At 41.0% G+C, this 22,914-nt stretch overlaps 1 protein-coding gene across 4 annotated transcripts in view; it reads right to left on the reverse strand.

Annotated features, from left to right (window-relative positions):
* Positions 1 to 22,914, reverse strand: part of BCL6B (BCL6B transcription repressor) — a 58,615-nt gene that overhangs the window by 15,740 nt on the left and 19,961 nt on the right. Inside the window, exons 1-4 of one of the 4 annotated variants that reach the window (XM_044077059.1) lie at positions 16,964 to 17,559; positions 13,688 to 13,753; positions 2,633 to 2,797; positions 230 to 451 (exon numbers count right to left, since the gene is read on the reverse strand). In XM_044077059.1, coding sequence (XP_043932994.1) covers positions 230 to 451; positions 2,633 to 2,796 — 386 coding nt within the window. In that variant the 5' untranslated portion in view covers position 2,797; positions 13,688 to 13,753; positions 16,964 to 17,559. Of the gene's footprint in view, positions 1 to 229; positions 452 to 2,632; positions 2,798 to 13,687; positions 13,754 to 13,845; positions 16,027 to 16,903; positions 17,560 to 22,914 lie in introns of those variants that run through there. The other 3 variants (XM_044077060.1, XM_044077057.1, XM_044077056.1) reach the window with 3 other exon arrangements.

Consider the following 22,914-nt stretch of genomic DNA (forward strand, 5'->3'; position numbering starts at 1 on the left):
CTGAAAGTGGCTTCAGAAGAATAACATAGGATGTTAGTACGAGTATAAAACCAGTGATGGGAAAAAAGGGAAAATATTGTGTCGAGTTTACAATTTATATATTTTACTAACAATCCTGCTAGTTCATAAAAGTCCTGCAGCTACAAGAGTCCCTCACCAAGTAATACATTAAGTTTACAAAAATAACAAAATGTACACAAAAATATACACAGGGAAAAGAAAAGCTCACCTAGTCTGAATGAACCTGTAGCAAGTCTCAATGACATGCTCCATCTGCAGGTAGTTGGCTGCTGCCAGGACAGAATCAACCAGGTCAGCACAGAGAAGAAGGCGAGAAGTGTATATGAATTCCAGCAATACCTGGAATCCATCTGCCTGGATCCCACCAGGCAGCCTGAGAATATTTACAGTGCCCTGATCACAGTCCGAGAAGACAGAGTAGAAAAAGCGGCTACAAGAGAAGGGAGAAAAAAAAACAAGTTAAACCGGAAGTTCAAACAAACAGTTAAGTTTTTGAGTTTGGAGACAATTCATGACATCTTCATTTTTCAAGAAAGCATGGCGCAACAGCTTAGATACATCATGGAGGAAGACTGTCTGTTTACTATTAAAACAAAAAAACAAAATCTGTAACCAGCTTCAACCATATGCGTGCAACTTTTAATTATGCCCAAACAGTTTAAAACAAATTTATAGTGAAATCTGTAATTAAGTTAACACTTATGAACACTACATAAAATGATGATAAACATTTGCAGTAAGTCACTACAGGTCCTCAAACAACAGTTTTAAACAGCTGTAAGATAGCTCTTTTGGCAGTTTAATCCACTGTCACCTTGAGAATTTAAGATGATCAAGGAACGTCAATACATCTTAACTTGAACATGCTGGAGGGATAGATTCCCGTCCCAGAGACTTCCCATACTCTGGAACAAACTACCTATCTATATCAAACAAAGCTCCTCATTAGCACTCTTCAAGAAAAATCTTGATGATTGGATGGGAGATAGGAAATTCACCCCGGGCATCACTTCTGTGGCTCTGCTTGACAGGGGCACAGGAAAATAATTTTCTTGGTTGGCAAAGGCCAGGGTACCATTTGGCTAGGCTTATATAGGACCTAGGGCCAAATAGCCTAGTACCTACCTATGAATTTCAGATGTACATGAACCATAGTCAGATGAGAGGGTGACATGCCTGAGACTGTCAAAAACAGGCAAACAGGCACAGAGCTTAGAAGTAGTCATCAGTTGTCACAGAAGAGGCCACACAGGAGCCTAGACAAAGTAAAATGTAAGTGATCCGTGACTTGCAACAATCTCCTTGGGATTCAGTGGATTCAATGGCCATCTGAAAACTTGTGTAGTACACAAATCCAGCAACAATAAACATTTTCACACAGATTCACACTCCAGGTTGCCTACAATGCTGAATCATCGAGTTCTAGAACACTTTGCAGACAGTGTGCAACTCTTAAATGTTCCCATAGGAAAACCCCAGCCTTATCAGGTGCACTTTTAAGATAGCAAGGCAACAGATGCCTTTAATTCACCATCACATTCCACTTCACTTCTGTTCTGTACCACACTTCTGTTCTGTACCACTTGTATCACAGTTGTAAGTACTCAGGCTGGCTGTAAAGGGTCAGAAATCTACACTTCATGTGAGAAATAAACAGACTTAATTATGCTACTTGTGTCCTCGCACCATTTCTGAACTCTGTCATAGGCAATTATATGTGCACCACAACAAATTGGGTGCAGAATACATACAGATGCACTATAAAACATTTAACTATTCACTATGCCTAGAAGCTGCTGACCCGCGGTAGTGGTGCTGCGGTAGCATTGTCGCCTCACAGCAAGATGTTGTCCTGTTCGATTCTCAGCTAGAGCGTCTTCTGTGTGGAGGCATGCGTGAATGGGCGTGCCTTCGTTGAAGGTTGCATGTCAGGGCTGGTAACTCAGCACGTAAAAATCCACTACCAAACATTAGCGGACTGGAGTTCCGCTGTGGCGACCCCTAACCGGGATAAGCCGAAAGACACAACAACTCTGCCTAGAAGCTACTGCAGAGTTTTGTCCCCACCATCTGCTTCTTTGTCTGGCCAATGCCCCCAACTTACAAATATATAAAACAGACCAACAGGATAAAGCGCTGGAATACCTGCATGTCATATTATTTTATTTTCCCAGAAGATACTCCTTTTAAACCAGTTTATATGACACAGATGTTCAATAAACTAGGTTTTGGGTGAGGGACCATACAGAAAGGTGTTCTGGAAAAAACACTATGCCAAATGAACTTCAAACTTGCATTGAGACAGCAGCAAACCCTCACCTGTTCAAGCAAGTTAAAGGATTCAAGTATTTCAAATCACAGTGTTTTTTTTTAAACTGGTTATATTTAAAACAATGCTGTAAACACTGCGATACATGCCCTATCCACTGGTCTTGTACCCAGTTTTATGAGTCTGCAAAATAGTCCATTGTGAAGGATATCCCTTTATTATTTTCTACTAAGAAATAAAGTAATTCTCACAATGTAGCATACAAGTTTCCATAGTGATATAAATCAAACTTTGCCTTTGTTACTAAATTCTGTGGCCTAAAGAAAATGCAAAACAACTTACCTGCATGCGATCAGCACGGCTTTGTGTGCTTTAAACTGCTTCCCACCCACAAAAAGGGTAACATCTGTCAATATTCCACGCTTGCGGAGTTCATTAAGGTTCAACAGGACATCTCTGGAGTGCCTTGTGAACTCTCGGACGTAAGCTTCTGTAGAAGAACCCATTCTGTGCAAAAATCAAAACAGTCAAAATAAGCAATACTGAGAAAATGCACAAGACATACATAAAACAACACTGCTAACCACTACCCCAAGTAATCTACTTACTAATTAGGTTTGTTAACATACATGGACTGATCTAAGAAGTATACACTTAACACAAAACCCAAGTGTATAGAGGAAATATTAAGCATACAGAAAAAAAATACAACCGAGATATCCATCAACAGTGCAAGTTAGCGAGCTGACAATGATCTTATTACAGCTATAGCGAACACAGACCAGACAACACAGCACACCATATTACAGCAAACGCTGACAGAGCCACATAACAGAATGGTTAAGGATGTGAAAGCCAGTTGTCGGCTATATAACGTATTGGATATGCAAGTCATATAAATATCTACTATCTCACTACAGACATCCTTAATACGGTTTCAAAAAAGTATTGACAGCATCTGCTAAAAATTAAACATCACAAGTTATTCTTACATAGAAGAGTAGGTCACAGTGTCCTGGGATACATATGCCATGTGTGGTGGATGTAGTCCACATTAAACAGGCTGCTCTGTGCTTAAGTCAAAGACAGATGCCTGAAACGTTTTATAATAACCCTTAGATCTAGTCTCAGAAGGCAACATTGCCCTGACATTGGCAGTAAGACCGAGAAAGGCATGCCCTGGTATGCAACTCTTATTCTAAGCCTTGAAAAAAGTGGCAGTGGCTTGAGTGGGATGCAGGGGGACAGGATTCATCCTCAGTCTGGATTCCTGCCTGGGACACATAAAAGACATGCTACATTCCTTGCATCCATTAAAATAACTCCAGTGCTCAAAATGTTACAATTCTTTATTGTAAGCACCAAGATGAATAAAGTAAATCCCCCCTTAAATTAACAATCACAAAGTGCCTTCCAATGAAAACATGGCATCTATCACTGAAAACTTGTTTCCTATACAAAAAAAAGGGTCAAGTATGAGGCCTTCTAGATGATGATGATGATGATGATGATACAGAGAAGCAGCATTTGGCTGTAGTCCTGGACTTATTACTTTGACTAGCAGGCCACGTGGTCAGTGGCCACAGAGTACAAGCACAACTAATGGTTAGCTCTCCTTTTCTTCCCAGAGAAGGTGAGGGGACTCTGCAGACAATACAAATTGTTGGAAGAGAAGCACACCTAGTTGTACAGCAGGAGACAGGCATGAGTCTCACTCAAGATGTCGGTGCATTTCACTGACCACGGACATAGGGCAGGTTGCTAATAAGAGAGGCACTAAAAAAAAAAAAAAATTGACCCCTATATGACTTAAGCCAACACCCATCCATACCTCTCAACTGTCCAGATTTTCACAGAACATCCAGCTTTTTGCCTTAATTTTTTTTCTGCTCCTCATACAATTAATGTTTTTCTGGCAAATTATTAAAAAGTTAAAATCTCTAAATAAATGACACACATTTGAGCTTCTGACTTCATACCATTTAGAAAATGCATGCTAATGCAAAACTCGTTATTCTATCAACTAAGTTTATGAGAACAGTATTTAAAAATTGTCCCTAGTTTTGGCCATTTGTCTCCTCATTATTTCTGACTTTGTCTAGAATTCTTGTGCTAAGAGGTTTGTACCAGTCTTACACAGTTACACAAATATGGTGGCGGGCAGAATGGCATCATCTTAATGTCAAGTGATGTGTGAAGCTAAATAAATAAAGGAATACTAAATTATCCCTGTCTAACCCACTTCCATCATTACATACCCTTAAAGACTCCACATGCTAAGGAAAATTCTAACAGTAACTTTATGAGGACTGTGCCTACAAAATATCAAAACACATATTTGGTGTAGTCTAGGCTTTTTTAAACTTGTACTATACTAGTGTAGCTGAGGTGTCTGATAAAAAATGTTTAGCCTCCTCTTTTGCGATTAAGAAAATGAACGGTATCTTGTAGTAACACCATATGGATGAATATGTAATAATATGCAATCTCTTCTGGGTCCTGTCTTGCCTCATATTTTCAACCCATTCCTCAGAAAATTTTCTGGTAAATCACTGAATACTGAAGTCACTAAATAATGATGTACATTTGAGTTGCAGACTTCATATCCTGCAGAAATTGCATGATAACACAAATCATGTTATTCTAGCAACGTTTTAGGTTTATAAGAGCAACATATAAAAATATTGCCTGATTTTGGGCATTTACCCCGCCATTATTTTAGGCTTTGTCAAGATTTCTTGCACTAAGTGAACAGCACTCAGATTAAGTACAAGAAAGACAAGACTGCTAAGTTGCTTACATAAATGAAAATTATGTCGGTCCTCTAGGAGTTTGTGTGTCCATTTCTAATGCATATCTCAGAACTACATGCCACAAAACTGACTTTTTACTCAATTAAAGTCTTTTCTTAGAAGAGTATGAAGAGAAGGAATTACAAGCCTAATCAATAGCTGGACAGTGATCAAAGGTGAGAATCAAACTTTGTACCTTATGTTCATGAGGTAAACACGTTAACCATCATGTCCCTTGTGGATAATGCAAGTAAAGGAAAGTACAGGAAGTGATCAAGTAAAGTGCAGTTGTGTACACTTACCATAAACGTAGATGTTCAAAGTGTATTCACTGTTGCAGTCATTACATTTGGGTAATCTGCTGGCAGGTTGCCCTCAGGTCGTAATCTGCTGGCAGGTTGCCCTCAGTCAGCCTGAATAACAAAGTCTTAGGTCCTGCGTCAGTTGCTGTCTCCTCTTCCATGAAGTCAGGTTGTCAGGGGTATAAAACATAGTGAAGGAAAGAAAAGGTATAGAAAGGGGGTGGCGGGTGGGTAACCCGGATTGCAACAGTGAATACACTCGAACACCTACATTTATGATGTGTACACAACTGTACTATGTTCTTTGTGTTTCACTGTTGCAGTCACTACATTTGGGTAGAATCCCAAAGCTATGGATGGGAGGATGGAACTAAACAGCATTAGGAGCAGCTATAAGGCCCTGCAGGACTGCAGTGGCAAAGTCTACCCTAGATTTAGAAAGAGAGGTAAATGGTAAAGCTTTGTGAACGTATGAGCTGAGCTCCAAGTAGCAGCTTCTAGAATGTCTCTGGGAGGGACCTCTCTGAGAAAAGCTACTGAAGTAGAGGCAGCCCTGGTGGAATGGGATCTGATCCCCTTGGGCACAGGTTTACCATGGTGCAAGTAGCAGAAACAAATGCAATGGCTTATCCATTTAGAAATAGTCTGCTTTGATATAGCCTTCCCCCTGATCCTGTAGCAAATGCTACCAGTAGTTGCTCAGACTTTTAGAGATTTTGTCCTGTTTAAGTAGAATCTTAGTTGTCTGTGTACATCTAATGAATGCAGAATCCGCTCCCCCTTATTCTGCGGATTTGGGAAAAAAGTTGGCAGGTGAATGGTCAGGTTAGCCACAATGGATGCCACCTTAGGCATAAAAGAAGGATTGGTCCCGAGAGCCACCCTGTCTAAAATATAATGAAAGGCTTCACTGCCATGAGAGCCAATAGTTCTGAAACCCTTCTAGCTGAAGTGAATGCCGAAAGAAAGGTGGTCTTCCAAGAAAGAAATTTTATATCCGCAGTAGCTGCTGGTTCAAAAAGGAGGTAGGGTGAGTTTCAGCACAAAATTGATATCCCATGCAGGAGTTGGCGCTCTCCTGGGAGGCCTTAAATTTTTGGCCCCTCTGATGTACTGTTTTAGCAGGGGATGAGAAAATATTGGAGGCTCTGTGTTATAATGAGCCGAAATGGCAGAGGCATGGATTTTTATTGAAAAAAAAGATAAGCCCTTATAAAGCATCTCAGTTAAGTATTGCAAAATCTGAGGAATATTGGGCTTTGCTGTGTCTATTCCTTGTGCTTGGTTCCAAGCACAGAATGTCTTCCATTTATCAGCATAAGATTTTCTAGTACTAGGCCTTCTGGCCTCCAAAATGACATCCATCACGGGTTTACTGAGAGATGTGGTTGGAGCAGAGTGCTGCCCCCCTAACATCTCAGATGCTCATGTAAGAGCTGCCCTCTCCAAAGCAAAAAACACAACATCAATGGGACCAGATGGTGCCCCGGGCTGCGACCTACATGAACTCCAAGAAGAGCTAAACCCAAACATAAAACTACTGTTCAATCTCAGCCTTACTACAGGATATATACCCAAAGAGTGGCTTACAGCAAAACAGTGGTCCCGCTCCACAAAGGTGGTGCCTCAACGGATCCTAGAAACTATCGCCCCATACGCCTGACTAGCTTGGTCTGCAAAGCTATGGAAAGGATCATGTACCTCATAAATAAAGATATTGGGGACCTACAGACACTGGATCCTACCCAGTTCGGCTTTGTTAAGGGCACATCCTGCCTCTTAAACCTGGTTGATTTCTTTGAAACAGTCACCAAAGCCATTGACGAGGGGAAGGTGGTCCACACAGCCTACCTGGACCTCGCAAAAGCCTTCGATACAATACCCCACTCGGGCATTATAGATAAGCTCACCAGCTTAAATATAAACCCCTATGTCACTAGATGGGTTGCAAACTGGCTCAAGGACAGAACCCACATGGTTAGAATTGCTGGAGCCATGTCAAACTCCAAACCAGTTACAAGTGGGTCCCACAAGGCTCAGTCCTGGGGCCTCTCGTTCAGTATATATTTCTCGGAGGTACAGGCCAACACGGAAGGACTGTGGCTGACCAAGTTCGCAGATGACTGCAAACTGGGCGCCATAATCGACTCCCCAGCCGACACAAGCATCCTCCAAAAGGGCCTCATAGAAACAGACAACTGGTGCCAGAGCCATGGCCTCAGGCTAAACGCCAAAAAGTGTATAGCCATCCTCTTTGGCAAAAACAAAGTGCCCACAAATTACCACATAGGTGGTAATCCATTAAGTACAGAAGAAGTAATTAGGGACCTGGGGACCCAAGTTGATAGCAATCTCTCATTTGACAACCACGTGGCCAAAGTGGTTAGAAAAACAATTTATATAGCCCACCTAATCATGAAGGGATTCACATTAGATCAGGGGAGGTCATCGTGCCTCTTTACTCATCCATCATCAGGCCCATAATTGAGTACAATGCCCCTTTTGGGATGTACCTTACCAGACACCTGCAGCAACTGGAAAGACCCCAAAAGTACCTCACCAAGAGGATCAAAGGGCTCAAACAGATGCCATATGCTGCCCAGTTAAAGAAACTCCAGCTCTACTCAGTGGCATACCGCCTGCTCAGAGGCGATCTGTGCCTGATGTATAAAGCCATGTCCAACCCGGAATTAATGGACATGCTGCACCTCAGAAAATCTAAATCCCATCGAGCTACGCGCTCGAGAGACTTGAACCTCAGCACTGAAATAAATAGGACATGCTGGAGGGACAGATTCATAACCCAGAGGCTCCCTTCACTCTTCCTAACCTGGACTGGGATTTTATTCCAGAGTCCCTCATTGACTCTCTTCAAGAGGAATCTTGAGTGGATGGGAGATCGTAGGTTTACCCCGGGTATCACTTCTGTGTCACTGTTAGACAGGCACAGTATACTAACCTCGAAAAAGGGCATAGCAAAATTAATTTAAAATGGGCGGCGAAAGCCAAACACACGCTGGCTAGGCTTATAAATGCCCTAGGGCAGATAGCCTAGTATGAACCTATGAAATTAGTTGATTAGCCATGCTGCAAGATTCAGAGTTTGGAGCCGAGTGTGCAGAATTTGATAATTCTGCAGAGACAATAGGCGAGGTGTTTGAGACAAGTACCACGGAGAAAGGTGTGACATACTCCTTAGAAGCGGGTACCAATGTTGGCGAGGCCAGTCCAGAGCAATCAGAATCATTTTTGGTTTTTCCTGTCCGACTTTTAGTAAGACCTTGGAGAGTAAGAGGCAGAGGGGGAAAGGCATAGACTGATAGGTTTTTCCAGCTGAAGGATAGAGCATCCACTTTCCATGCTATTTTGTGATGAGTTCTTGTGCAGAATTTGTCCAACTGATAGACTAGGCTCCCCCACTTTTGTGTTAACATGCTGAAGATTTGTGGATCCAGTTTCCATTCGTGCGGGTCCATAAGATTTCTGCTTAGGTCGTCTGCCAGAATGTTTTGCTTTCCTGGCAGGAACGGAGCTTGAAGATGTATTTGGTAAGTCAAGGCTGTGTTCCACAAGGCCATGGCTAGCCTGCTAAGTGGGTAGGAGTGGGTACCCCCCTGCTTATGTACCACATAACTGTGGTGTTGTCCATCTTGATCAGTAGTTGTCCTGGATGAAGGAAGTCCTTGAAGACTGTCAGAGCATTCTGTACAGCTAGCATTTCTTTCTGGCTGACATGTAGATGCATTTGGTTTGGGCTCCATTTGCCCTGAATGCATCTCCCTGCCAGATCCACCCCCCAAGCATAGTCTGATGTGTCTGTAGTTAGGGTTTGGGTGGCAGGGGGTAGAATGAATGACAGTCCCTTGTTCTGGTGACATGCCTCTGCCCACCAAAAAAAACTCCTGTTGCAGGCAGGGAATGAGAGGAATCACCATTTCCAGGCTGTGACAATGTTGACTCCATAAGCTTTTTAGGTACCTTTGAGGTTTCCTCATATGCAGTCTCGCATATGGAATTAGTAGAATGCAGGATGCCATGAACCCCAAAGCCTGCAGAATTTGTCTTGCAGATAGCTGGGTTTTTGTTGCCACTTGTTTGAAGTATGTTGTCAATTGAATTTGCTTGTCTGGCGTGAGGTAAGCCATCTGGGCAGTTGTATTCAAGCTTGCACCCAGGAATGTAATTATTTGAGAGGGTACCAGTTGTGATTTCTTTTCATTTATAGTGTACACTAGGCATGCTAGACGCCTTTTTACAAATGCCAGATGTTGAAGAAGAGTGTCCTTGTCCTCTGCCTGAATGAGACAATTGTCCAGATGTGGATAAATTTGAATTTTTTTTGTCTGAAAAATGAAATTACTGGTGCCAGGCACTTTGTAAACACCCTGGACGCAGTAGATAAGCCAAAGGGCAGTGCAGAGAATTGGTAATGCAAAAAGCCTGCTTTGAAGCGGAGGTATCTTCTGCAAGATTCCCTTATTGGGATATGCAGGTATGCCTCTTAAGTCTAGAGTTACCAACCAGGCATTCTTGCCTAGCATAGGCAGTAGCTGTTGTAAAGTCAGCATTTTGAATTTTGGAATGTCCAGGAACATATTTAGAATCGATAAGTCCAGAATTGGATACCATGTTTTGTCTTTTCTAGGTGCCAGGAAAAGTCTTGAATAAAATCCTTGTCCTTTTTCCTTTTCTGGCACTGGCTGAATAGCCCCCATATCCATGAGGGGCATGACTTGTGTTTCTGGGCCTCTGCCCACTGGTTTGGTGGCAGATCTGGCCATCTGTTTTGGAATTGGCAACATGTGGAAATGAAATCTGTACCCCTGGGATACACTTGTCCTGGGTAATTTAATGCCAATTTTGAGCATAAAGTGCTAGTTCTCCCCCCAAGGGGACTGCTTGGAGTTGGCAGAGGAAAGTTATTGAGACTGTTTACTGTAGGGCTATGCTTTGTTACCTCCTGATTTGGAGGTGGAGGCATCCCATTGCTTTGACTTGCAAGATCCTTGTGATTGAAATCTGGAGCCTTTGGAGCATCTGGGTTTGCCCTGAGCGGCTCTGTTGGACACAGGAAAGGACCAATTCTTAGTAGGGCAGTGTCTACTGAACCTGGGTGGCTGAACTTGCAAGAAATCATAGATTTAGCTTGGTCTTCCATTTTCTTTAAAACCTCTTCTAGGGGCATCCAACAATTTAGCTTTAACATGATCAGGCAGATTTTGCTCCTTGAGCTAGGCATGCCTTCTTATCACAGATCCAGTTACGGAGGCCCTGCAAGAGGCCTCCAAGGAATGAAAACCACATTGCAAAGTATGCTTTCCAACCTGTTCTGTTGAATGCAATAAGTCCTGTAACTCTTTATTTTCCACACAATCAGAAATCAACATCATTTTCTGTTTCAGTAAGCCCATAACATACTGTTGATATTTAAAGCATATGAAACTGGCAGTTTAAAGCCCTGATTGCCAAGGTTGCAGATGTATAAACCTTCTTTCCCCATCTATCCAGCGCCCTGGAGTCTCTTATCAGAAGGGGTAGGATTTTTGGCTGTAGAAGCCTTAACACCCTTGGGACCCTGAGAAATAGTTTCAGGGTCAGCAGCAGGATTTTTGAAAAGAAATTTGTGGGAGTCAGGAACCCTGTAATATGTCTGGCTTACTAGGAGCCGGAGGCAGGGAATCAGGAGCCATGCTTGATTCCAAGAACACATCATCAACAATGTCGAATACATGAGGTTTTGCCAAAGGCCTATGCTGAGGAAGAAGGAAATCCCCAAGCCTCTTTTTGGATTCAGAGAAGTCCTGACTCTCCTATTGAAGATGTTCCCTTAAAGTATGTAAAGTCTCTCCAAAACAGTAATCCTCAGGAGGAGATGCAGAAGGGATGGATTCCTCTGCATCAGAGTCCTCATAAGGTGAATAGAAAATTCCTAATCAGAAGAAATGGAAACCTGACCTGAAGATTCATAATCAGTGCCTTGCTTATGCCTCTTAACAGGGGGGGGGGGGGACCCCTGATCAAGGTAATTAAATCCTCTGCCATTTTGATCATTTGTTTTTAGGCATAGGGGCCTGAGCACGTGGCTCATGCGCTGGTTTTTTTTTTTAGACATAAAAGTAGATTTTGGCCTTGTTTTTGATGATGGTGTCCGTTTAATATACAAATGTTGAGGCCTGAAAACACCCTCAGAAGCCGGTGCCTGCTCAGCGGCTCCGGACCCATCCAAGGGATCAGCAGTAGGATTTTTGAAAAGGAATTTGTGGGAATCAGGAACCCTGTAGTATCTGTCTGGCTTACTAGGAGCCGGAGGCAGAGAATCAGGAGCCATACTAGATTCTGAAAAAACATCATCAACAATGTCTAGAACAGGAGGTATAGCCAAAGGCCTATGCTGAAGAAGAAGAAGAAAATCCCCAAGTCTCTTTTTAAATTCATAGAAATCCTGACATTAGCAGTGGAAATGTTCCACTAAGGTAAGTAAAGTTTCTCCAAAAGAGAAATCCTCAGCGGGAGAAGCAGAAGGAATGTAATCCTCTGCATCAGAAGAATCAGAAGAAATAGAATCCTGATCAGAAGATTCATAATCAATGTCTTGCCTAGGCCTCTTAGCAGGAGGGGGTTGGCTACCCCGATCAAAGTAATTAAAAAAACTTCAGCCATTTTGATCATTTGCTTTTTAGGCATAGGGGCCTGCACACGTGGCCCAAGCGTCGTTTTTTTAGACATAGTAGATTTTGGCCTTAGTTTTGAAGATGGCGTCAGTTTAATATACAAATCTTTAGGCCTGAAAATACACTCAGAAGTCGGTGCCTGCACAGCAGCTCCAGACAAATCTAAGGTAGATACATCCGCGGGTTCAATACAAAGCATCTCGCGGCATACCAGACTCCGAATGGGTCTCAGTAGAGGCCTGCAAATCAAAAGTGGCAGGCATCAGGGGGTTGCAAAAGCGCCTCACTGAGTACCGGCGAACTAGCTACTGGCTTAGGAGAAGCGTCGTCAGTTTTGGACTTAGACGGCCTCTGTCTTTCTTTGCATTTTTTTAGGTATTCCGGTAGTCGGACTGCTAAATGACGTCATTTCTGGATAGTTAAATCGTGAGCCAAAATATTTAGAAGCAAAAATATACAGACATTTAATAGTGCATTGATTAAATCTAGCACAAAACCGACAAGGTATGTTATGATCAGGGCCTAGGCAAGGAATACAGTACAAATGAAAATCCTTATGAGGTATTTCCTTCCCACAAGTAATGCAATTATTACGTTTTACTGACATCGGTAAGGAGCAAGAAAAAGTTTCCCCAACAGGGTACTTAGCTTTTAGTTGAAGACTTTGGTTCTAAAACTCGAAAACAAAAGTTTCAGGTGTCAGCCGACCGGCACTTGCAAACTGCTTCTGCTTCGGGCACCGCACGGCAAGAAAGACAGATGTAATGGCATCGGCTGCATGTTTTATACCCCTGACAACCTGATGTCATGGAAGAAGGGACAACAACCGACGCAGGACCCAAGACTTTGTTAATCAGGTCGACTGAGGGCAACCTGCCAGCAGATTACCCAAATGAAATGACTGCAACAATGAAACACGAAAAACATCCATCATGCATTAACAAAGCACAATGCTATGCAGGAATTACATAAACAACCATGTGTGTTGCACCAGGAAAATAAATTACATATATTAATTGCATCCCTTGATGTAGTCCACAGTGGGTAAAAAGAGTACTGAACTATATATAAAATCATAAGATCAGATTCCAACAATACAAAGCAACATTATTATACAGTATTAATGTGCAAAGCAGCATGCCTAAAACAGTCGGCAGAGTAACACCTTGGAATCATGACAGTGTGAATGTAGGGACACAGAATAACCATGCAAGAAGGAACAAAAGATGACAGAACAGGTGTGTGCAAGTGTAGAAACAAACTGATAATAATGTGAACAGGAAAATACTTTGTATCCTTCTGCTTAAAAATCTCTAGTCTATCCAAAGCAGAGCCAAAGGTCACAAAGATCAAACACAAAAGAAGTGGCTGGTGACATGCTGCAATCATGCAGGAAGCCTCAGCCAGGGTTTCAGTACAGTTAAGACAAGACGTTCTGGCAAGCCTGGGTAATGGAATGTTAACAGCTGCCCTATTAAAGCATTACTGTAATAAAGACAGCATTAGTCACAAGATTATTATCTAAAGTTATACTAAAAAAGGTTCCTAGAAATTAAGCAATGTAGCATTTCCTAGTTAGACACAGGACTACAAGCAAAAGCCATGAACACTAATCTGGTAAACAAAACAAACCTTTAGGCTTGATGATTTTCAACACGACCTCAGAAACATCGAGAACAGACAAAAGATAAATCGTACCTTTAAAAAAAAAAAAAAAAGGAAATTAACATAGTAAACTACATGGTTAAAAATGCAAAATGAAAAATAAAAATGTATTTTTGTTTATTTACTTTGTTAACCAGGTTGGGGGGTGCTTGGTCTACAGAACCTTTTCAGCCATGACCCGAGAGTAACAGTATTTTGCATGTAGAAGTACAAATTGCAATACCAAATCTGATCATACATGATGTGCACAACACCGCGGAGTCATGACAACAATGATGTGCACAACACCGCGGAGTCATGACAACAATGCCGCTTTGAATATAGTTCGATATAGTATAATCAGTCGTAGTAAGAAGTGGGCTCCAGAATGAATATTCCCAAGTACAGCCATTATACAGGTCAGCTTTCAAGACCACACACACGCACATTAACAATGAACAGCGTATACAAACTACTCATGTCGTTTGTAGTCACTGATAAAGTAAAGGGTTGTATAGCACAGACTTGCAGAAATTTCTACAAACTTAGGTTTCCTTTCTTAATGAAAACTACTGGCTACTGCATATTTCATTTTTCTTTGAAAAGGTTGGTACTGGAGTATTTTAAGGCACTGTTTTAGTTCTACCAGTGTTACTAACCTATTAATGTTTATCCGAGTCATTCTGAAGGGAAATTATACAACTTGTTTAATACTCCAAAGACAATGTCTGACATCTCTCCATATGCAAAGGTAGTATGGTCATCATCCCTTTATATATAAAAACACAGAATATTTCATCTTTTTTGATTATGATCTCCTCAAAAAACAAGATTAACTGTACCAGACGAAGACCACACTTTCATCACTAACAGACAGGCATGATCACAGCCCAAAAGAACATTACCATGTCAGTACATCTCATCAGTCCACCGATGAGTCAAAAACTAAGCAGCAGATCTTTCCCACTATAAAACAACCAGAGAATGTGGTTTTAAAAAAAGCCAGATCCACTTTACTGACCTCCTTGAGAATCTCTGTCCCATTCACAGAATTTTAAACGTGTTACACAAAACACTGTCCACAGAAGGACCATGTGAAGTTAACATGAAACAAAGCGAACTGCAGCAACTGTGTTAGCTTCCCCAAACTATAAATGTATCTGCTCCAGTATCCTTTCTAAATACATGTGCCCAAGCATTTCTTAACAGTGTGTCACTATGAACAATCCAAACTAACTGAAGACTGATGTACATAAGGTACTCCTGAAATGTTGCACATTCCTAGACATATAAAACTTCCGACTGGCTACTTGTATTTACAACACTGACTTTACCTGGTTTGGTCCTGTACTGTATGCATCTATCTATTTTACCTGCATCTTACACAGGATAAAACACATGCACAAACATACTTTGTATGTTACTGAGGATACATGGTTGGCTCCTATTCTGGTTTTCTTTAGGTACCATGGCTTCATGTTCACAGCACAGAAGGCAAACTACATGCCACCACTTTTTTCAGTGAAAGTTAAATAACCAACTCTTCAGCGTGATGCACACACCAATTCTGCTACACAGGCTGTGGCCACAGAAGGTCCAGTGCACATGCTGTGGCCACAGAAGGTCCAAATCAACCAGCAGTCTCACATGATTAAAACTTTATCCACTCATTAGGTGAAAACAAAAAAGGGATGACTCATTATGGAAACAAAAACAAGAATATGCATGCAAAATAGTCTGACGAGAATACCCATGCAGGTTAAAATACATGAGAAACAACAATGGGACAACCACGGCAAAGCACATATATTTAACAGACAATAAACAGATAAACGCTTTGAGATGCCTCCTTCATCAGATCAATACCAAAATATAAAATCAGTCTGATATCCAGCGAGTCTCTAACTTCTGTGGCATTCTTTATATCACCACCTCTAGGTACAGGAGTATAAATATCCCAAACCATAAATTTAAAATCATGCTGTGGAAATTGTTATAAAATCTGCAGACGAAGGAGGCGCAGTACTGGTGCTAGACTATTCTACATATGTGGAAACTATGAATATGTTGGTTAGATGAAACTACTTTTGTGAACATGAAAAAAGTGAGATTGTCAATGTGAAGAATGGTTTGTTTCATTTATTACAGATTACAGACTATCATTATTTCTAAGGATTTATACAACTACTTTTTGGTAGATTTTCCTAAGATTCCTAATATATCAGGTCTACACAAGATACATAAATCCTTGGTAAAACCTCCTCCAAGGCCAATAGTAAATGCTTTTTTCTACATTGGGACTGATTTTCTCCTTGTTGCTGTTTGCAGATCGTGTTTGGTCGTAAAACCAAAAACCTCAGCTCATCTACACTGGCAGAATGGAGACGTAGAAGGTGAAGTAGAAGATAGTGTTATACCTTGTGGACATAGAATTCCAACATTTTGTTAAACTGCACCAAAGCCACAAAGTTAAAATGAGAAATCCTGAACAGTCTTACTTTCTTTATTTTGGCCCCTCTCAGATTACAAGACTGTCCAAGGGAGACGCCACTAAAGTGATAGCCTCACCAAAACTACACTACATTTGGAAACATTTGCCACAACTTTCAAAATATGCACCGATTAATATACTGCACCAAGAGGCTATCCTTGTGAAGAGGTATCCTAGTGGTACACTATTTCTTCTTACAGCTGTCCAACTTTATGGTCAGCCGCAACCTGTACACGTTTGCTCACACACATACAATGAAAACCAACACTTCTAAAAATAAACCACAAAACAGCGTACTATAAACTTGAAAATAAAAAAGCCATACCAAAAGTCCCATGAAATGTTTATTCACCACAGTTTTAGTGCTTTCTAATGAAGTTCCTGTGTTTTGGAACGAAAGCGCTAAAACTGTGGTGAATAAACATTTGGCTGGGACTTTTGGTCCGGCGTTTTTTATTTTCAACACACAAAATCAATGACTAGCTAAGGAGGTATCTAGGTACCTTCAGGATTCTAGTCCTCTGTACCTTTTGTAGTGAGAAATATTCAAAAGTACAACATCTTTTTATTTATTTTAAAAATATCCTACAGAAATCTGCAACTCAAGTCCACTTCATTGGATCACTGCTAGTCTGCTAATTTGTTCAGGTTTAACTGTATTACTACTGTACAATCTACTTCAAAGTTTACCACTCAGAAAACAATACACTTACAGCAACTGTATTGGAAAATATACTCTCTCACCCTTTAGCATTTGTTTGAAACCTGCTTACCCCTGACCAGCAGGGCTGCTGTGCTTTCTCCACCAGTATGGTGACTGCTTGGCTTCTTGCTGGTGCGCAAGGTGGGTGGGGGGGGTCCCTGCCTGCAGGACCCCAACTGGAGAGTGGTGCTCAATTCCGAGTGCCTGCCTCGATTACTGTCTACTTCAGCTGCAGGAAGAGAGTTCATATAATATTGGACAGGAAGACAATTCCCATTTCATGCTTACTTCCTGTATCCTGTCTCAGGGACCGGACGAACAGCGGAAGACTAGAAAAATAGTATTTTTAGTCATTTCAGGAAAGGAGAAAAAGAAAACAAAGTTATTTGACCACAGCAATATACAGTTAGCACCCATTACGGAGGTCTAATCTGAAAGCAAAGCAACTACTCCCTCTCTACTCTGTGCTTGGAGATAAATTTTGTTTCATTTAGTATAAAACCTCATACAGCGTGCATCTGTATGAATGTATGGCTATAGCAAGGGAAAATTCATTTCTCCATTAACCCAACTGCTGTTCTCATTTAAATGTTATTTTTTGTAGTAAGACTACACCGTGAACAACGAAAGTCTTAAACCAACGTTAAAATATGCCCACATCTGGCCAGCCTACAATAAATAAAACAAAAAAAAAAATCACATGCAACAAAACTTTTCCACCAGAAAATGGAAAAAGGAAACCGTAGACACTGCCTGACAAGTTAAGAGCCTACAGTCCACTTAGAGATTCATGTCCACTGGGAATACCATAACACTAAAGGGGTGGATAGGGGCTTCAGTAGATGCAAAGTTAAAAATGACTTCAGTCTACAAATTCTTCTACCCAAAGCATACAAAGAAGGCTACTAGAGGCAAATGATAATTCCTAATAATTCTGTAAACCTAGGTACAAATTGGTGATTTACGTCCAGTTCATGATTGACAGAAGTAGGATTAAGTCAAGGGGAGTTGGAGGAGGTAAAAGCAAAACTGCTCGTCATCACTGCAAAGTAAAAGTCCCACACATAAAAACACTAAAAATCCCCATTGCACTGCTATTTACATTCCTAAGATCTGTACTTGTCAAACTTCTATGATTAACATGGTCAAACCTATCAAAACCCATTTGAATGTGCTCGTGTGACCAATAAATGTCACTTTTTTTTTTTGGGGGGGGGGGGTAGGGCTTTGGGGTGGTGCCATAATCATGAAGATGCAGACTGACATTAACTTAGGCACTTTGTCGGGGTGGGGGGTGAGCAGGGTGAGCAGAGTGAACTGATGTTAAATGTGGTTATGTGCTAGGTCCACTCAGTTAGTGAATACCAAAAATATGTCTTGGTGCACAGGGTCAGTCTATGTGACACGGGAGGCTGCTCCAATCCACTTCCCCTTTCCCAGTCTGTCACTGGTACGATCCCAGACATGCATGCTAGCATAGGGACATTTAAGATATAATGGTGCAACTGGGAGGAATGCAGTCAGGGAGGAGACAATATTAACAGTAGTAGCCACCTATCTCCGGCGTGTTTTTGTTCATGCATTGTGCAGGGGAATCTGAAAGCACACACAACATCCTTGGCAGACTACAGAGGTTTTAAAATGTAGACAAGGCAGACTGCAATAAAAACAAAGCACTCAACCGTTTCTGCTCTTGTGTCAAATTGTTCAGTCTCTACTACAGTTTCTGATTTTGTGACACAACAGACATGGATTACATTACACCCCATTTCTTCAAAAATGCACCCGAATGCAAATCCTGTTAGGTCTGTCAACATTTAAAAAGAACAGGTAAAAACCGTCACCAATTAACTGACTGCATTCTAATTCGTACAAGCTTTTTCCCTGGTTATTGGTGGGGGGGGGGGGGGGGTTGAATGCTATGATCGAATCAATTTCTGCAGTTGTTGGCATTAGCTCTGTATCCATCTTAAAACAGACAAATTAGTGCCAGGACACAAGAGAAAGGGGAAAAGGTCAACGAACAACCAGTCAGTGGTGGAAGAAAGCCACACCACAAACATCACCTGTGTCCTAGACTCTTTGATAGTTCAGTCCATGTCAAAAGGGCACATGTGAAGGACAAGAGAGAGCGAGCACAACCAGTCCCGCAGAAGTCTGGTTTAAAGAGGAAAACAGTTGTCTGGGTACCCACTCTCCTGCAAATAGCAGAGGTCAGAGATGGAGGATTATGACCTCTAAGGAAACTGGGAGGATGACAATTATCAGTCGTATAGGTGAGTGGGTACTTTAACTTGAAAAAACAATGGATTTAATTCCTTGTAATGTGCCAGAGCTGACAGGCAGTAACCACATTACCAGCAGAATAAAAGACTACTATTAGAATAGAAGCACACCTTGAGCAGGACCATGCAAGTTACAAGTAAAGACAAAGGATTCCTCGATGGATTTTTAATGGTAACAGTCATTAGGTATGCTATGAGCACACTTGTGACTAAGTGGGTTCTACAGGTCCAAATAAGCGCTACTTACATGCATGCATATGTGTATACAAACGCAAGAGTGCCAAACCACTACTCGTAGAGGAGTCATTACTGAGAACTTGCTATCATAAAGGAAGTTGTAAAACTGCAAAAAATAAATAAATATGCTACACTCAACTCCTGATGAAGGAACAAAACAAGACAAGTTGTTCATAATTCTGGACTCTTTTTCAAGTCCTTGACATTACTCTGGTATTCAGCTGCAGAGAAGCACCTGACGAGAGAGTTGGAAGTAAGGTAGTGCAAAGAATGGCCATTTGAAGCAGTATGACTACAGGAAATGTCCCAGGATACACAAATTAAATTACATATTTTTTTCTTCTGCTGCTAAATAACCTCTACAGTTTGCAGGCCAGTAATGATCCTAAGTTCACTAACTGGAACAGCTTATATTTAACACTCTGAGCAAAGAGTATTAACGGGTATAAGAACCTCATGTTAACCTGAAAGGACACTGGTAATCAAAAGGGCATGGCAACACTATAGAACCTTTAGTTTGAACTTCACTGAGTAAGTTTTCCCCTTCAGTTTCTGTACAGTTGCTTAATAGTGGTTAGTGCAAAGTTAAATTAGGTTCTCCTCCAGGTTAAGGACTAGTGGGCCGTGCTTCACCCAGGTAAACCCATTCTGTGGCAGCCAACAGTCCCTGCTTCTATGACACACTGTCTGAAAGGTGCGAAACATTTCCACTTCTAAACTGTGCATGTCAGAAACAACATGTTGTGCTGCTGCTACTACTAAAGCTGTATTTCCTTTGTTTAATAATGGCCCCTCCCACACCCTAACAACATCAGCAAGGAAGTGAGGTGACCCCTTTCTCCTTCCTTCTTCAGGAGAAAGTTGGCAAGGCTATCCAATAGGTAACTGCATGCCATTTCCAGATTGTGTCAACACTGGCAGGAAATGAAGATCAGGGAGCAGTGCTTGAACAAGGAAATGAGCTTGTGTGTAGGCGTGTGTGTATATTTTTTCCTCCTTTCAAAAACAAACCTTTCTAGAGCTGTCCACCCCCACGACTTGAGTTTTTTTTATTCTAGACAGACAATAAAGGTAATTAGAAACAAGAAATACTACAACAGCATAACAAAACACGGGGAAACACGTTCCAATTTATCTTTGTTTAAGGGAAAACATCCCTTCGGTTCCGGTGTGGGGGGGGGGGGGGTCACTAAATCATTTAAAAAAAAAAAAAAGTCAAATCTTTCAAGCAGTTGCTAGAACTCTGCATCATTGGTCTATCAAATTATTTTTAAAAATAACATATTTCTTACCCCACACACACACTCATTTCAGTTATGAGTAATTTTGACCAAGCACATACACTGTATTGCATAACACTGAATGCTGAATTTTTTCTTGTGTACTGTGTTCAGCTACTGCAACTATATCTATAAGCATCCTCTGACCTTCAGTCACTGCTGTACCCCACAGCAGTGTTTAATACACCAGTCTTGTGCACACCTGCTAAAGGTAAACCTGAGCCAAAGAGCAAATTCTATATGACTGCCTTCATTACCTTATTAACAGTATACAAAAGTCACAGCCCTGTATGCTATGAGCTTTTTTTTTTTTTTTTTTTTTTTACATCCCACATTTCTGAGGGATTACTATTCCACAAATCATCTATACATTTTCATCTTAGACTATTAGCCATTTAGTAGCAGTGATGTCTGCCAGTCTAAGACTTTTCCTTGACACAGCAGACTGTCATCCACCCATCTGCAGCTTTTACCTTGTCTGTTTTTTCACTGAATGCAGAACGCTTAGGTATTTGATTAGCTTAAAATTGGATTGTTTTTCGAAGGAAGAAAGTATACTTATATTTCACAGACATACATTTTTGAAGACAATGTGGGACATAAGTTTATATACATCCCTATGGTGCAATATACTAAGCTTTTACATCCCAAGCTATACTATCATGGCAAGAGTATTTCTTTGCAGTTTATTTATGTACTTGTGTATTTAAGCTTTCACTTGTTAACAGTGTGGATCACTCATTCAGATAGAAAATGTTCAGGTTCAGCAGTAGTGTACAAAAAACACAGTGCATCAATCACGAGGACAACACACTACTAGGTAAAAAAATACAGTATTGTGACCTGGTAGAGCAGGGCGGCCGCAGTGGTTAGCGTTGCTGCCTCACAGCAAGAGGTTCTCCGGTTCAATGCTCGGCTGGGGTGCCTTCTGTGTAGGGTATGCATGTCCTCCCTGTGGTCATGTGAGTTTCCTCCGGGTGCTCCTGTTTCCTCCCACATCCCAAAGACATGCTGTAGGTGGATTGGACACTCTAAATTGGCCCTAGGTGTGAGTGTGTGCATGTGTGTTCCTTCTGTGGAAGGTTGGGTGTCGGGCTGGCACCTTGACACTGTAAAACTCCACTGCCAATCATGAGCGGACAGGTGATCCGCTGTGGCAACCCTTAACCGGGAAAAGGGCAAAAGAAGAACTGTGACCTGGTAGAAATGGAGAACAATTAGAAACATTTTATAACCAGTGGTTTGACTAATCAGCAACTTCTAGTTAGACCAGAGTTTGTGAATCCATTAATATTTAGGAGCACTTGCTGATGGTACAATATGTTTTAATCAACATTTGTTCCTCGGCAAGGCTTTTAGTTACAGCACACTATTAATCTAGTTTTTGCTCTGTATTAATCTAAGAAATGGTTTTATCTAAGACATGTTTCTGTAGTATCAACATATGTTAATCTGCTGCAATTTTAACTGCAGGTTTAATTCATGAGTTTTTATTACAGTAGAGAGTCGATTATCCAATAGGACCTAGGGTAGTTAGGACAATCAAAGCGAATAAAAAAAATGTTTAAAATAATTTTTTCTGCATGCAAGAATACCCTTTTCAATCATTCAGCAATTCCAGTGGACAATAGAGTATTTTTTCACACATGAGCTGACTACAAGGTCAAAAAACCTGCTGAAATGAATATGCATAATGTTTACATATTCAGATTTTTCCTACCCGAAAACTTTGGAAGACTGATTCGGATAATGGGCGTTTCATATAAATCGACGTTTGGACAATTGGCAGTCTACTGTAGTTGTGCTTTTAAAAACAAGTTTCATAACAGTACTGATGGCACCACCTATTCAATTTGGTGTGTAGCAAAAGTGAATCCAGTAAATCTGGCAACATTATCTTTAAAGCAAGTTTCAGAAATAAAACAGATATCCACATTCTGTACAAAAAGGCTTCTTGACTTCGCCTTTCTTAACTTTGTACATTCACATTAGTTCTTATTGGATTACTTTTATCATATTTTCCATGTACAACAACCCTATGGAAGAACAGAAAAATTCAGTAACTGTACTGCAAAGGGAGAAGGCTGAAAAAATATACCCATCCAGGGAGAACATCAGTCTTAGTATTTAAGCATGTCTCACAAAGACAGCCAGAATTTCTGTTCCAAATTCCAAACTAATCTTCACCTTACTCTATGCCTCCCCTTTTAGGCAGACAA

This window comes from Protopterus annectens, chromosome 7.part0 (assembly GCF_019279795.1).
Source record: "Protopterus annectens isolate FY-2018-M chromosome 7.part0, PAN1.0, whole genome shotgun sequence".
NCBI lineage: Eukaryota > Metazoa > Chordata > Ceratodontiformes > Protopteridae > Protopterus > Protopterus annectens.